The sequence below is a fragment of the Lissotriton vulgaris genome, chromosome 7, assembly GCF_964263255.1.
Source record: "Lissotriton vulgaris chromosome 7, aLisVul1.2, whole genome shotgun sequence".
Taxonomy (NCBI): domain Eukaryota; kingdom Metazoa; phylum Chordata; class Amphibia; order Caudata; family Salamandridae; genus Lissotriton; species Lissotriton vulgaris.
This window is the reverse complement of record NC_141695.1, coordinates 183,419,858-183,433,902: the sequence shown is the minus strand read 5'-3', so window position 1 is coordinate 183,433,902 and position 14,045 is coordinate 183,419,858. Positions and strand designations below refer to the sequence as shown.

General features: G+C 50.6%; 1 protein-coding gene across 3 annotated transcripts in view; it reads left to right on the top strand.

Annotated features, from left to right (window-relative positions):
- Positions 1-14,045, top strand: part of LOC147701147 (sialic acid-binding Ig-like lectin 13) — a 506,089-nt gene that overhangs the window by 246,236 nt on the left and 245,808 nt on the right. For 2 of the 3 annotated variants that reach the window (XM_086929909.1, XM_086929908.1), the window contains exon 6: positions 2,592-2,852. The exons of the other annotated variant lie outside the window; for it this stretch is intronic. In XM_086929909.1, coding sequence (XP_086786035.1) covers positions 2,592-2,852 — 261 coding nt within the window. The remainder of the gene's footprint in view (positions 1-2,591; positions 2,853-14,045) is intronic. 3 annotated transcript variants of the gene reach the window in all.

The window sequence follows — 14,045 nt, the reverse complement described above, 5'->3', positions numbered from 1 at the left end:
ATTTATTTTTTAAATTACAATAATTAATTTAAATTAAAATAAATTAAATTACTTAAATTTATTTTTGGGGTTGAGGGTCAGTTTTGAGTTTCAGGGGTACAGGGGTACAGGGTAAAAATAATGTAATATTAATTTTAAATTAAATGAATTAACGGAAATTAAATTAAATAAAATTACATTAATTTATATTTTTTAAAATTAATTTACGATTATAATATTAATATTAATATATACTTACCAATACTTACGTTGTAATGGTCTGCGTTGTAAAGGTACCTGCGTTGTAAAAAAATGCGTTGTAAATACATGCGTTGTTACAGTATCCGCGTTGTAAAATCCGCGTTGTAACGGTATGCGTTGTTACAGTCCGCGTTGTAACATCATATATCCGACTAAGGCGTATTTGGGGCACCTGTAGGAGAGCTAGTGTACTGGATCTAAGATTTCAACCGGGTACGTGTTTTGTAAGTTTCCTTTGCAGATAGCAGGGACCTTTGCCTTTCAAGGCATTGTAGGTAAGAATACAGATTTTAAAATATGATTGCTTCCTCATTGGTAGCAAGTGCAGCTCTTTCAACAGAGGGCCAGAGGGGGAGCCATCCGGGTGATTCAGAATGATTCTTGCAGCAGTGTTCTGAATCACCTGTAGTTTAGCAAGCAAGGTCTTTCCTACTTCGGCCAGCAGAGGGTTCCCGTAATCCAATCTGCTAATCACCATGGCCTGAACCAAAGTTCTATGACAGATAATAGGCAGATTGGGAAGGATCTTGCGCAGAAGACGCAGGCTGTAATAGCAAGAACTGGTCGTGGCAGCAATATGATCTTTCATTGTTAATGTCCGATCAAGTTTTAGTCCTAGGTTTCTTACACATTCTTTGGGTACGGAGGCTGTTCCCAGCTGTTGGGGCCACCATTCATCCGACCAAATAGTTGAGGCTATCCTCATTAACATGACCTCAGTTTTTGCTGGTTTTAATTGAAGGCAATTCTCCGTCATCCAGCTGGAAATTGCAAGCATTCCGGCAGCGAAACAGATTTTCCCTGTTTCTAAATTGGGGCCGACAGTAAACATGAACTAAGTATCGTCAGCATATGAAACTATCTCAAATCTGAGCTGCTCTACAATTGTTGCCAGAGGGGCCATATATATATTAAATAAGGTCGGACTTAGACAAGAACCCTGAGGTACGCCCTTATCCAGGCCCATCTTTTCTGAGAAATAGGGCCCTAGCATAATGGTTTGTTGTCTGTCTGACATGAAGTACTGTAGCCATTTTAAGGCTGTACCTTGGATACCATAGGAGTATAATCTCTCCACAAGCTTGGAGTGCTAGATGGTATCAAACGCTGCGGAGAGATCTAATAGGATCAATACTACTGATCCTCCAGCATCCATTACCTGCCTAAGGGAGTCAGTCGCAGCCAGAATAGCAATCTTAGTACTGAAACTCAAACGAAAACCTGATTGTGAGGGGTCCAGAATTTTGTAGGATTCAAGATATAAACTCAGCTGCCTATTTATTATAATTTCCAATTGCTTACCCAGTAGGGGTAGCAAGGAAATAGGACAGTAATTACTAAGTACTTGAAATACTTGAGGATCAGCCGTGGGTTTTGCTGCTGCCAGGCCACTCATCACCTATCAACACAGCCTTGCTAAGCCTGTTAAAGCTCACCAATCAGCAAAGACCACTAGGAGGCTGAATTTTGGCATACAGCAAAGAAAATTCCATAACTCTACTAGTTATAATAAATTAAACAGGGGCACGTAGTTGCAGTTAATAATACCAATCTTTTACGTCCTTGAATAACATGTTAACTCCTTTCCTAGCAAAAGTGATATCTAAATAAAATGTTGCAATGCCAATGGAGCTTAGTATCTAGAATGGGGAACGTTTTTCCCTCACCAGGACACATACATCATCATTTAAAAGGTCCCTGCTTATTATTATATGACCCCTACCGCTGGACACCTATGGGAGACCTGGGGGTTGCCTAATATGTACAATTATGGTAGATTATCACTTTGAAACTGCCCATACCAACAAAGTCTAGTTTGCACACAATTTTACTTTTAAAGACAGTCTGCAAAGCCAGGCTGCCGATAAAATGACAGCAGGCACTCAGCAGTGTACACATGCAGACCTTTAAGGTCTGTCAATATCAATTGAAGAAGTTACTTTTAAAAGCAGGCTGAAAGGCAGGACTGTCTTTAAAAGGACAGCAGGCACACAGCAATGCAAACAGGCAAGTGCAGGAAATCTGCTGGGCCTCTAAACATTCCCATCCTATTATATACTAAGAACATGTAGGTATATTGCACCTATTATCTACTAGGGATTAAAAGGTTTGTCATTGCCAATTGTAAGTGTACCCTAGTACATATACCCTTCTAAACATAGCACTGGCCCTCAGGCTGGTTAGCAGAGCCCAGGGCACAGTCAGAGTCAGTAACCACCAATATAATTCAGAAACAAATGGAGGTAAACAGGGCAAAAGGATGACCTTCTAACGGTATGGAAGCCATTTATATTATGTAAAAGTAAATGCAAAGATAACCCCACTGCAATATGTTGTTACATGCTTTTCAGGTGGAACAGAAACAACTATTGTGTCTCCTATGGTAATGCGAGAAGGCTTCGATTATACTCTGGTCTGCACGGTGGACAGTAACCCCCTTTCCACTCTCACCTGGAAGAAGGAGGAAAGGATCCTGGGGGAATCTGCAGGCATTACTAATACTCTACAACTGACCCTCAGTGATGTAACATCCAGTGATGATGGTGACTACTACTGTGGAGCAAGCAATATACATGGATCTAAATTTAGCTCCATCACTGCTTGTGTGGAGTGTAAGTATCAATCATATCTAAAGAACACATTCAAAGGCAGGTTTTCTAATGAGCATGTCTTTATATGGTGTTCTACGCTTTGTGTGCTTTACCATAATGATGTAGCATAATTTTATTACTGGGTATAGTGAACCTCAAACTGGACTGTTGAGTCTGGACATCTCACTCTCCTTTGCTGCTTTTGGTGGTCTCCCTGTTGGCCTGTTAATTTAGCAAGGGGCCCTTCCTAAGCTGAGCACTTGAGAGAGGTGATAACAGCCTGCTGGGGTCCAAGCCCCACATGAGATATTAGCCAGTCATGCGTCCGCCGTGAGTGCCCTGTCGTTCTGAGATACCTGAAGAGAAGATCTTGTTTTAAAGGTGGCACACTTAGTTAGATCCACACTTTTTAGAGGAGACGGTAGAGGGTGCGGTGTAACGGCCAGAGCGGCTAACTTTTGACCTTGTGAAACAGATTCAAGCCTCGGCGTCAGCTCAACATCCTGTGATTCTGGACAAAAGACTAAGGGCAAGATGTAAGCAACTTACATTTAGCGAGTCCTTAACAGCCATTTTTACTGAATCGCTATTAAGGACTCGCTAAATGGAATGTAGGTAGGAATCGCTAAAATATTAGTGATTCCTTAACATTCCTTAATAAAGAATTCATTGAGATTTGTTATTAAGGAATACCTAGCCATTCATTCCTATGGGCTCGGAGGCCCATAGGAATCAATGGGAAGAGATTCACTATTGGCTATTCGGAATTGCCGAATCGCTAATAGCGGGAGGTATTTCATGGGTGCCAGGGTGTCCAAAGGACACCCTATTGCACCCGTGAAATGTGCATGTGTGCACATGTGGAACAATTAAAAAAGCAAAAAAGTGCTTTTTTAAAGGAAATCGCTACTTACCACCAACTTGAAGTTGGTGGTAATTAGCGATTCCTTAAGGCTGAAGTGCATTATTGTTAGTGCTACGTACATTGCATTTAAGGAATCAGTATTTCCGATTCCTTAAATTCAAGAGCAAAATAAGGAATCGCTATTTAGCAATTTCTTATTTTGCAAGTAGGTTTGAACTCATTTGCATTGCACATGGCTAAATACCGGTCGGTAATGCAGTAATTTACCGAATTCTAGCATTACCGACCAATATTTAGCCACCTACATCTGGCCCATAATCTCCCCATGCCTAAAATACACAAGGAGTGAGTGTGTCCTTGTGTAAAGCCCTCCTATATTTTTGGCTTGAGTTCCCGCTTATGTTTTGTTGGGGTATAAAATACCCCCAACAATACACCTCATGATGCCTGACTTACTCTGAGACTTCTTTTTGCGTGGCTTCCTCTTTTATATTGAGCATCCTGATCGGGAGATAACAATTATTCCAGTAGGAACCTTCTCCACAGTGGTGGCCGGCATGGCTCGAGGGTGGTGGGGAGGGAGAGGTTGGGGTCGTAGGCGCGGGACACGCAAGGATATGCAAAGCAAAAACTTTTTGTTTTAAATCATGTGTTTCTGCCCCATGATCTCCTCCAGAATCAGGAAGCACAGCCAGGCCCCTCTGACCAATCTCAACTCTGCAATGCAGCGTTGTGATTGGTGGGCACCCAGGCTTCCCTGACCAATCACAACGCTGCTGCAGTGTTGTGATTGGTTTTGAGAGGCCTGGTTTGATGCTCAACCATGGAATGGTGGCCTGGGCATTTTCTCCATGCAAGCTGTAATGCAAGCTGTATGGAGAACTGGGAAAGTGCGCGTGACTGGTTTGGGCGGCCCGAGAGGGCGGTACAAACAGTCATTGCGCACTTAGCAGTGGGCATACCACTCCTCCCCTGCCCTGCTCCGAGAGCAATGCAGCCCCGCCCGCCCACCCGCCCGCCTGCAAAGCAGGATGAACATAAAATGATAATAATTTAATGTTATCATTTTATGTTTCCTCTTCTCGCTCTGCTTGAAAGTGGTGGGAGCCGCTATTGTGCTCCAGTTACTGATTTCCAGAAACCCTTATGGAGTGCCTGTGTCTTCTAAATGACAAGTCTGCGAAGTCTGTAATGCATTAACTATTTGGTGCTAGAGAAAAAGTGTCCCTGCGTGGGAATTTGTATTCTCACAATGGGAACTCCGTGAGTGTTTCCATTGTGAGAATGGACTAGGGACAGATTTTTAGGGCTTCCCTGACCAAGAAGACCCACTCCAGGCCTCTGGTGGCAGCTTCACTTATGTATAACATTACTATGGTCGGATAATGGTGTACATGAGTAATTCAATTTACAAGTTTACTCAATTGTGATTTGAACTTGTACCTGCAAAATGTTTTTTTGAATTTAGTTCCGAAATGTGGGGTTCCTCCAAATCACCTATATATTGCTGTTGTTACAGGAACTCCCTCATACTGATTTTCTGATCCAAAAATAAACTCCTAATGTGTATTCAATTAAGTAAACTGACTAGACTAGAATAAAGTTCAGATGTTTTATCTTTATTTTGAATGCTACAAACCTCATCAGAGAATGTTCCTAGTTAGCAAGGAATGTGACTTCCGCACAGTTGTAAGGTGAGACCACTTCCACAAAATGCCTTGATACCAGACTATGTTCATCAGCAAACACTTCTGTGTTCTTGATGTACGTATGTAGCCAAGGACCATAACAGAAAAAGTGATCATTGATAGTCTAAGGGGCATATTTACAAGGGGATTGCTCCACTGGAACATACATTTTTCAGATGTTCCGGTGGCGCACTACACTTCATCATCTTTACAAAGTGCCATTAAGCAACATTGGGCCCGATTCACAGAACTAACTTAAGACAAAATCCTAAACGTACTACCATTTTGGTATTCACAGAAGGCACTTACACATTTTGGTATTCACAGAAGGCATTTACTCATTTCAGTATTCACAGAAGTTAGGAGTCCTTCTATGAATACTGAAAGTCTTAAAGTTAGGATTTTTCTCTGTTTAGGAGTAGTAAAGTTAGGACTCCTAACTTTAGGACTCCTAAACTGAGAACAATCCTAACTTTAAGACTTTCTGTATTCACAGAAGACATTTAGGAGTCCTACAGTTAGGAGTCCTAACTTCTGTGAATACTTAAGTGAGTAAGTGCCTTCTGTGAATACCAAAATGGTAGTAAGTTTAGGATTTTGTCTTAAGTTAGTTCTGTGAATCGGGCCCTTTGTGTGGTTTGACGCTGCTTTGTAAATATGGCACCCTTTTCACAGTTTTCTGCTTGAAAGAGGCATGCAATGGGTGTTGGTGTGCGCGTTCCATTGCAACCCCCATTGCTTTTTCACGCCTCCTCAGATTTACAAGGATCCGTAAATCTGAGGCAGCACCAAAAATGCCACTAAGTACCAGGCATTAGATTAGTGCATCGGGGGAAAATACTTCTATTTCTACTCATTATTCAGTCTTTCTACGTGTGCTGCATTCTGCAAAATTACTTTAATGATTGTTTATGTACAGGAAGGTATCCCTTCCTGCACAAAAACAATCATTAAATAATGACTGAATGCAGCACCCTAAGAAGTAGCAAATCGCCATTCTTTCTTTCTTTCTTTCTTTCTTTCTTTCTTTCTTTCTTTCTTTCTTTCTTTCTTTCTTTCTTTCTTTCTATAGCACTTGAATCGACCCCCGAAGGGGTATCTCTGCGCTTAGGACAGGCCGCGAGGGTGTGTTTTGAAGGGGCACCTTCTGTTTATGATCAGGAAGGGACACCTTCCTACACATAAACAATCATTCCTGCAACGCAGGCCCCCTTGCACTATAGCGCAAGTGTGTCTGTGTTGGCGCTAAAGAGCTTTTTAGCACCAGCACAAGGGAAAACAAAGGAATGTGCTGTATTCTTGTAAAAGTAGCGCATCCCTGCATTTTTTAAATGATGCAGTGCTGCAAAATTGTTCGCACGCCGAGCTGCACCATTTCATGGTAAATATACCCTTACATTTACTATAGTTTAGGTCTGACTTGCATCTGAAACAGTTGAAGAACTTAATGTTTTTCACCACCTTATACTTTGCACTTCTGTGTTGACTGCTGTCATCTTTAAATGCAGCCTTGCGGGCATGGCCAAGATGGCGGCCACCTAGGGCGTGCCTTGCGGCCTCTCCCACAGCTTTCACCTTGTTTTTTGCCTGCTCTACGTGCCCACTGCCAACAGGAGGGAGGAAGGCCAGGCTCTAGAGCCTGCCCGGACCCCCTGGAAGTACTGAGAGCTCTGAACTCGCTTATTGCCCCCATCAGCTCTGAGAGTTTTGGCCTGCACCACACGAGTACGGAGAGTTTGGCGGATGGTGGAAAAAATATCAAGGAGGCACAGCACTGCAAGGCAATGTAATAAGGGCCCAGAGTTGTTGGAGAACTGTGGAGTGCGGCCTGGCGAGAGGGGTGCAACAGGAGGAATCCCCCCGGTCCCAAGGGAGTTGAGGCTACACAAGCAGGCTGAGAGACCTACCGCCAACTCTGTGAACAACACAAGCCCGCATCCAGGGAGGAACGATGGACCTGAGCCAGCCTAGTGCGCTGTGTGGGGCCTGGGGCATGGGCGAAGGGACCCAGAGGCTGCCAGCGAGGAGGCGCGACGGAGAGTCATTTACCGCTGCCTGCTCCCCTCAGTCGTTGCTGGTCTGGTGTGTGTGTGCTTAGGAGTATTCAGCAGGGTGCCTAGGAGTGTGGGAGCCCCTGTGAGCTTGTCGAGGTCAGCTCATTTGTGGAGCCTAAGAGGCAGAGTTTGGGCCCCCGGGATTCACTTGCTGGCATGTGGGCCAATAACTCCTGGTTCTACATTTAGCTAAGCGCACCTTCCTGGTGGGAGAATCCCCGCCAGCACAGGTGTGGTGGAGAGGGCTCAAAGAGCGAGGGCTAGAATCTGGGTAGAATCAACGCAACTGCTGGCGCTGCTGGCCCTGTTGTTTTGCACCTCCTCTGTGAGACACACGACCTCCCCATGGCTGTAGATCCTCCCTGAGGCCAAAGCATTGAGCGAGTTGACCTGCCCATATTGGCCCTACTAGATCGACACAGCAGTATATATCTGGGGCCCAGAGGTCGCAAGCTCTACTGCACTGTGGGAGGTGCCCCGGCACAAACTTTGGTGAGCAAGTGAGTGTCTGAGGTCTGACGACACTTGGCTTAAAGCCAAGTATTCAGAAAGGTACCGGAGGACCCTGACCAATCATAATGACAAGCGTTAGGCGGAAAAAGGAACGCTCGTTCAAGGAGATGCTCCTGCAGCAGCCCACGCTGGGGGCCACCGTGGCGACGGTGCAAGAGGATTATTTGCCTGGGAAATCAAGAGGGGGCTGATGCCCCGGCTACTAAAGCTTTAATTATCACACTCTTTTTGTCCTTGCGCAAGGATCTGCAGGAGCTCAAAGGTCAACTGGAGGCTGACCTCAAGGAAGACAAGCAAGATGTTAAGGAGATCGGCGACCGTGTGGCGACATTGGAAGATTATGAAAATGGATGCAATGAGGAAGGGGCGTGGCTTGAGCGCCGAGGGTGATGGCGGCGTGAGCCCAGAGCTCCGTGCCTCTTCCCCTGATAAATCCTGCTACATACGGCGGAGAGCCTGTGTAAACCCCGGCGCTGGAAGGGCGGGCCGTGGTGACTGGCGAGGCGGACGGAGAGCATCAGCGAGGGCTGCTCCATCGAGTGTGGCCGCCGGGCCCCGGAGCGGCCGGAGCCGAGGGAAAGAGACACCTAAGATGGCGGCTGCGACGGAGTGCAGGGAGCGCTGAGTCAGACCGGGCCGCCTGCAGCAACGTGGCCTGGGGGTCGGAGACGGCCGCGAGCCACAAGGTATCCGGAAATCAGCTCCCCGACAACCCGAGGATTGGGCAACCCTAATAGCTGCAGCTATCGCGGCAGGAGGGACCGGCCGCTGGTGAGACGCGAGCGGCCGCGCTGGAGGAAACGGCTGCCCAGACGCGCCTGTGGAGGCGGGAGAGAAGTGCCGAGTGCCGCCCCAGGGGAACCAGAGGCACGGGACATAGTCCTGAGACCCAGGCGACACAAGGAGGTGAGGAGCGGTGACCGTGCAGCGGGCCGGGGGGGTGACGAACTTGACCAGTGGAGGCGGGCGCCGCCGCCCCCCCACCCCCCGGGCTCTATCGCGGACGATCTGAAACGCTGGGGGGACCAACTGTCAGGCCCAAAAGCGGCGGAGGAGCCCCAGAAGGGCCAGGCTCCCTGGAGTGTGAATAGACCTTTGGGGGAATAGCGGAGAGGGACGCATCACGGAGAGAGCGGATCGAGAGCCCCAATATTTCCCCCCCTCCCCCCCCCCCCCGGAGGCCTTAACAGCGGGCACGGGAGAGGCAGCGGCAGCCACACGTTGGGTCGCAGGACAGAGACGCCCGACCGAGACCCCGGTTTTCCCCTCCCCCCAGAGGCCACAACACCACGCACAGGAGGGGGCAGCAGCAGCCGCGCAACAGGGCTGCATAGCCGGTTGGAGACCTGAGAGTCTACGGTGGCCTGGGGGGAGCGCTGGACATTGGACAGACGCCTGAGACGGGGCCCTGACATCATGGGGAAGCTGAGGGCTAAGGCGGAGGGGGCTGCGACCTCGGACACTGCGGAGGGGGACCCAGCGGAGCCCAAAGTCCTGCAGCAGTTGCAGGATCGCATTCTGGAGGCCATTACGGCCACGCACGACACGCTCCACAACAACATAGCACAGGTGGCGTCGGGGCTGGGCCTGCTCTGGGCGGACCACGACAAGCTGAAGGACAGGGTCAAGGACAATGAGACCACGATTGCAGTCCTAGCGCCAGCTCAAAAAGTACTAGAGAGTAAGCTTACGGAGGCCCTGGACCGCATTCGAGCCCTGGAGAGAAGAGCGGAAGATGCCGAAAATAGAAGCCGACGCAGCAATGTCCGGATAGTAGGTGTGCCGGAGACTGAAGGGGTGAAGGACATGGTGGCCTATCTTGACGAGTGGCTAAAGACGGTTGTAGCGCCGGAGGGATTGTCCTCATTCTTCACACTGGAGCGAGCCCACAGGGTCCCGTCCGGACCACCTAAGCCAGGGCTACCACCCAGACCGATAATAGCTAAGCTCCTACATTACAGGGATAGGGACCTGCTCCTGCAAAAAGCCCGGGAGGACGGCCCTTTTCAGATCGCGAACAGCAGGGTCACACTCTTCCCAGATTTCACCTTCGAGACGCAGAAGCAGCGGGCCTCCTTCCTCACAATTAAAAAGGAACTACGTACAGAGGGGATCGCCTACTCCTTGCTTTTCCCAGCCAGGCTCCGGGTGGTGGTGGACGACAAAACGCTCTTTTTTAACGCGGCAACGGACGCCTGGGACTGGTGGGAGACGTACAAGGCTGGAACTGATGGGGCCAAGGCACGAGAGGAAAGGGAAAAGGAGCGGGAGCGGGAGCCAGCCCGGCAGCGGAAATCGAAACGATTGAGGAAACGGAAGCAGGGGAAGCATGGGCCGACGGCTTCCCAGACTGAAGCGGAACGACAGGCCGCGTTGCTGGAGGTGGCGAAGTTGGGGCGGGCTGAGGGCCCCGGCTCTAAATGTGCTACGGACTCGGACACTCATGTATCGGCTTCGGGATCGGAGTCGGACCTTTCTGGGGTCCATCGATCCGAAGGGCCGCTGGTGACGCCGCAGACAACGGATGGGATCCTGAATGTCTGAACTGCCAGAAGCGATCAATGGGTAATGTTTGGGGCGCTGGGAGGGGGCCCATAGCTCCATACCTACGAGGGCCGGGGCACATCAGAGGGCTCAGAGCCGGATGATCACGGGGAATAGGGGAGGGGGCGGGGAGGCGGGCGGCGCAGCTCCCCTCTGGACAAGGCCGCGCTCCGTAGGCCCTTAAGGCACCCACGGTTACGGCTGTGTAGTAGGGACCTGGATCAATCAGGCGCGGGTGTTTGGATGGGGACTGATATTTCGATATTGGGGCCTGTTCTGGGGGGCGGGGGGGTTCCACAGTTGGGGTTTGTTTGCTCTCTTTGATGTCTTGGACCCTGGGTACACCGTGGGCCGGACAGTTGGGAGGTTTTGTTTTGTTCAGGGGGGGTACCACCACCGTCGAAGGGCAGACACTGAGGAATGTGCTCCGACCGGATCATTGGGACAATGGCTAGTGCGAATCGCTTGAACTGCATCACCTGGAACGTGCGGGGCCTACACACCATGCAGCGTAGACATAAAGTGCATGCCTATTTAGTGAGGAGGGGGGTGCATATTGCAATGCTGCAGGAAACGCATCTCACAAAGCAGGAGAGGCCAGCGCTGCAGAGGAGGTGGCGGGGCCAGATTTTTCACACCTGCTATTCAGCCTATGCTAGGGGAGTCCTGATTTGGATTAGGGCAGGCACACCGTTCCAACTCACACGCCAATGGGTAGATAAAGAGGGGAGATATGTGGTAGTAGAAGGGAAGCTAGAGGGCAGAGATATTGTGCTAGCTAGTATATATGCCCCGAATACTGACCAGCTGGCTTTCTTTGCGACACTATCGGGGACGCTGGCTCACTCCCTGGCGGGCCCGGTCCTACTGGGAGGTGACTTTAATTCCATAGCAGACCCCTCCTTAGATAGATCCCACCCCCCACTGCATGATTCCCCGGTACACAGGCTATCTAGAGGTAGGAGGTAGTGGCAGGAGAGTTGGGAATTGACAGACGTGTGGCGAGGACAACACCCGACTGACCGGGATTACTCCTTTTTCTCTGGCCTACATGATTTGCATGTCCGACTAGATGCGATACTATGCTCCCGGGGGGTACTGCCGTGCGTCACGGGGTCGGAATACCTGTCGAGGACAATCTCGGACCATAATCCACTCTTTGTCCGACTAGCGTGGGTAGCTGAGAGGCCCAGGGTCCAGACCTGGAAACTGAGGCCCGAGACTCTGGAAGACCCCCTATTTGGGGCGGCACTGGCGGAGGGGGTGAACTTATATTTCGCGGAGAATGAGGGGACGGCAACCTCTAGGGCAACAGAATGGGACGCCTTTAAGGTGGTGGTGAGGGGTATCTGCATCAGGGACTATGTAGGCGTGCGGAAGGTATTGCTGAGCGATCTGGACAAGGCAGATACCAAGCTACGGGAGGCGGAAAGGGAGCGGCACGGACACCCGGACCTCCAAGAGGCGCTTTGCTCGGCTAGGGAGGCGGTAGCCATTGAAGTGGAGAGGCTCCGTGCCTTTGACTATAAAAGGTATGTGTTGCGCTCCCACGTCGATGGAGATAAGGCGGGCACCCTTCTAGCCTGGCTTTCGAACCCCACTAGGCGATGCTCTCCCATACTTCAGCTGCGGGATGCAGCTGGCCTGGTGCAGCATACTCAGCTGGGAATAGTTGACGGATTCCAAAAATATTATGAGGGCCTGTATAAGAGTACCCCGGGAGATCGGACGGGACTGGCCGAGCCCTTTTTGAGCGGCCTGCCCCTGCAGCGGCTGGAGGAGGAGCAAGCGAAGGAGCTGGGGCCGGACATCGAACTAGGGGAAATTAGGAAGGAGGTACGGAATATGGCACGTAACAAATCGCCGGGGATAGACGGGCTTCCCATAGAGTTCTACAGTAAATATTTAGACATCCTGGCACCGCGACTCCTGATCGTTTACAAAGAAGCAAAGGCAGCGGGCCGCCTACCGCAATCAATGCGGGAGGCGTTGGTGGTGCCACTGCTGAAGCCCAGCAGGGAAAGCAGCGACCCCGCGTCTTACCGGCCGCTCTCTATGCTCACCGCAGATTACAAGATCTTGAGCTCTATCCTGGCGGCGAGGCTCCTACCACACATGACGGGACTGGTGCACGCAGACCAGAACGGTTTTATACCGACTCGAAATACCACGATCAATGTTAGACGACTTGTTCGCCTCATGGACGAGCTGGAGGGGGGGGTCGGGAATGAGCTGGTCCTCTCGGTAGACATAGAAAAAGCTTTCGACAGCCTAGAGTGGGACTACCTCTATGCAGTTATGGAACGATTCGGTCTGGGTACAGGCTATATCCAATGGACGAAGGTCCTCTACGCGGAAGCGATAGCCAGGGTACGAGTTGGGTCGACAGTGTCCCTCCGCTATCCGGTAGAATGGGGCACCCGGCAGGGTTGCTCCCTGTCGCCGCTTCTATTTGCACTGGCTATCGAGCCACTAGCGGCTGAGGCCCGGACGGGGCGGCACTTCCTAGGGGTGCAAGCCCGAGACGGGCAGCAGTTCATCTCGCTTTATGCTGATGATTTACTGCTTTTCCTACATGACGGAGCTGCGGACCTGGAGGGTGCGGAGGCACTACTAGAGCGCTTCGGCGCGCTGTCGGGCCTGAGGGTTAATTGGCCCAAGACAAGTTTGTTCCCGCTATTAGAGGGGGCTGCTCGACCGCAACGCCGATCGGCATTGGTCTGGGAACCGGCCTGTATTAAGTACTTAGGGGTCCATATTTACCACAAGGTGGAGGATTTGCTCGAGGGCAACCTAGGGCGGTGCATGCGAGGACTGAAGGGCTGTATGGCCTTCTGGGCCACGTTGCCGCTCTCGGTAGCAGGCCGGATCTCCTTGTTGAAGATGGTCGCCCTGCCGAGATTATTATATTACTTTCGAACGCTCCCAATTTGGATTCCTGGCTCCTTCTTTCGGCAGCTCCGATCTATGATTACGACGTTCCTTTGGGGAGCGGGGTGGTGCAGGGTAGCGCTGGCAACGCTTTCCCGCCCGAAGGATGAAGGGGGACTGGCGGTGCCGGACTTTGAGCTTTATTATTTGGCGGCCCAACTGCAGGTCTTCACGCAAGAGGTGGCACAAGTATTCCGGGGCCCGGAAGACGAAAGGCTGCAGGGGACGCCCCGACATGTCTTGGCGTACATTACCCTCCAACAGCGGATAGATAGTCGGGACTTATCGTTGGAACAACGCACGTACCGTCAATGCTGGAATCGAGCGCAGAAGAGGGCAGGAATTCGGCGCCCATATGCACCGGAGATCCCTCTGGGCATGCTGACAGCGTTGCCGCATGGTGGTGACTGGTCGCATTTACAGAGGTGGAGGAGGCAGGGGTGCAGGTAATTGGGGACCTATATGAAAATGGCACGCTACTCCCATTCCAAGCACTGCTGGAGCGCTTTGAACTCCAGAGAGGGGGATTTTTACTTCATGCGGCAGTGAGCAGAGCAGTGCAGGCCCACTGGGGCACGGGGCTAGAGGAACCCGCGACGGCAGCTGCATGCCAATATAC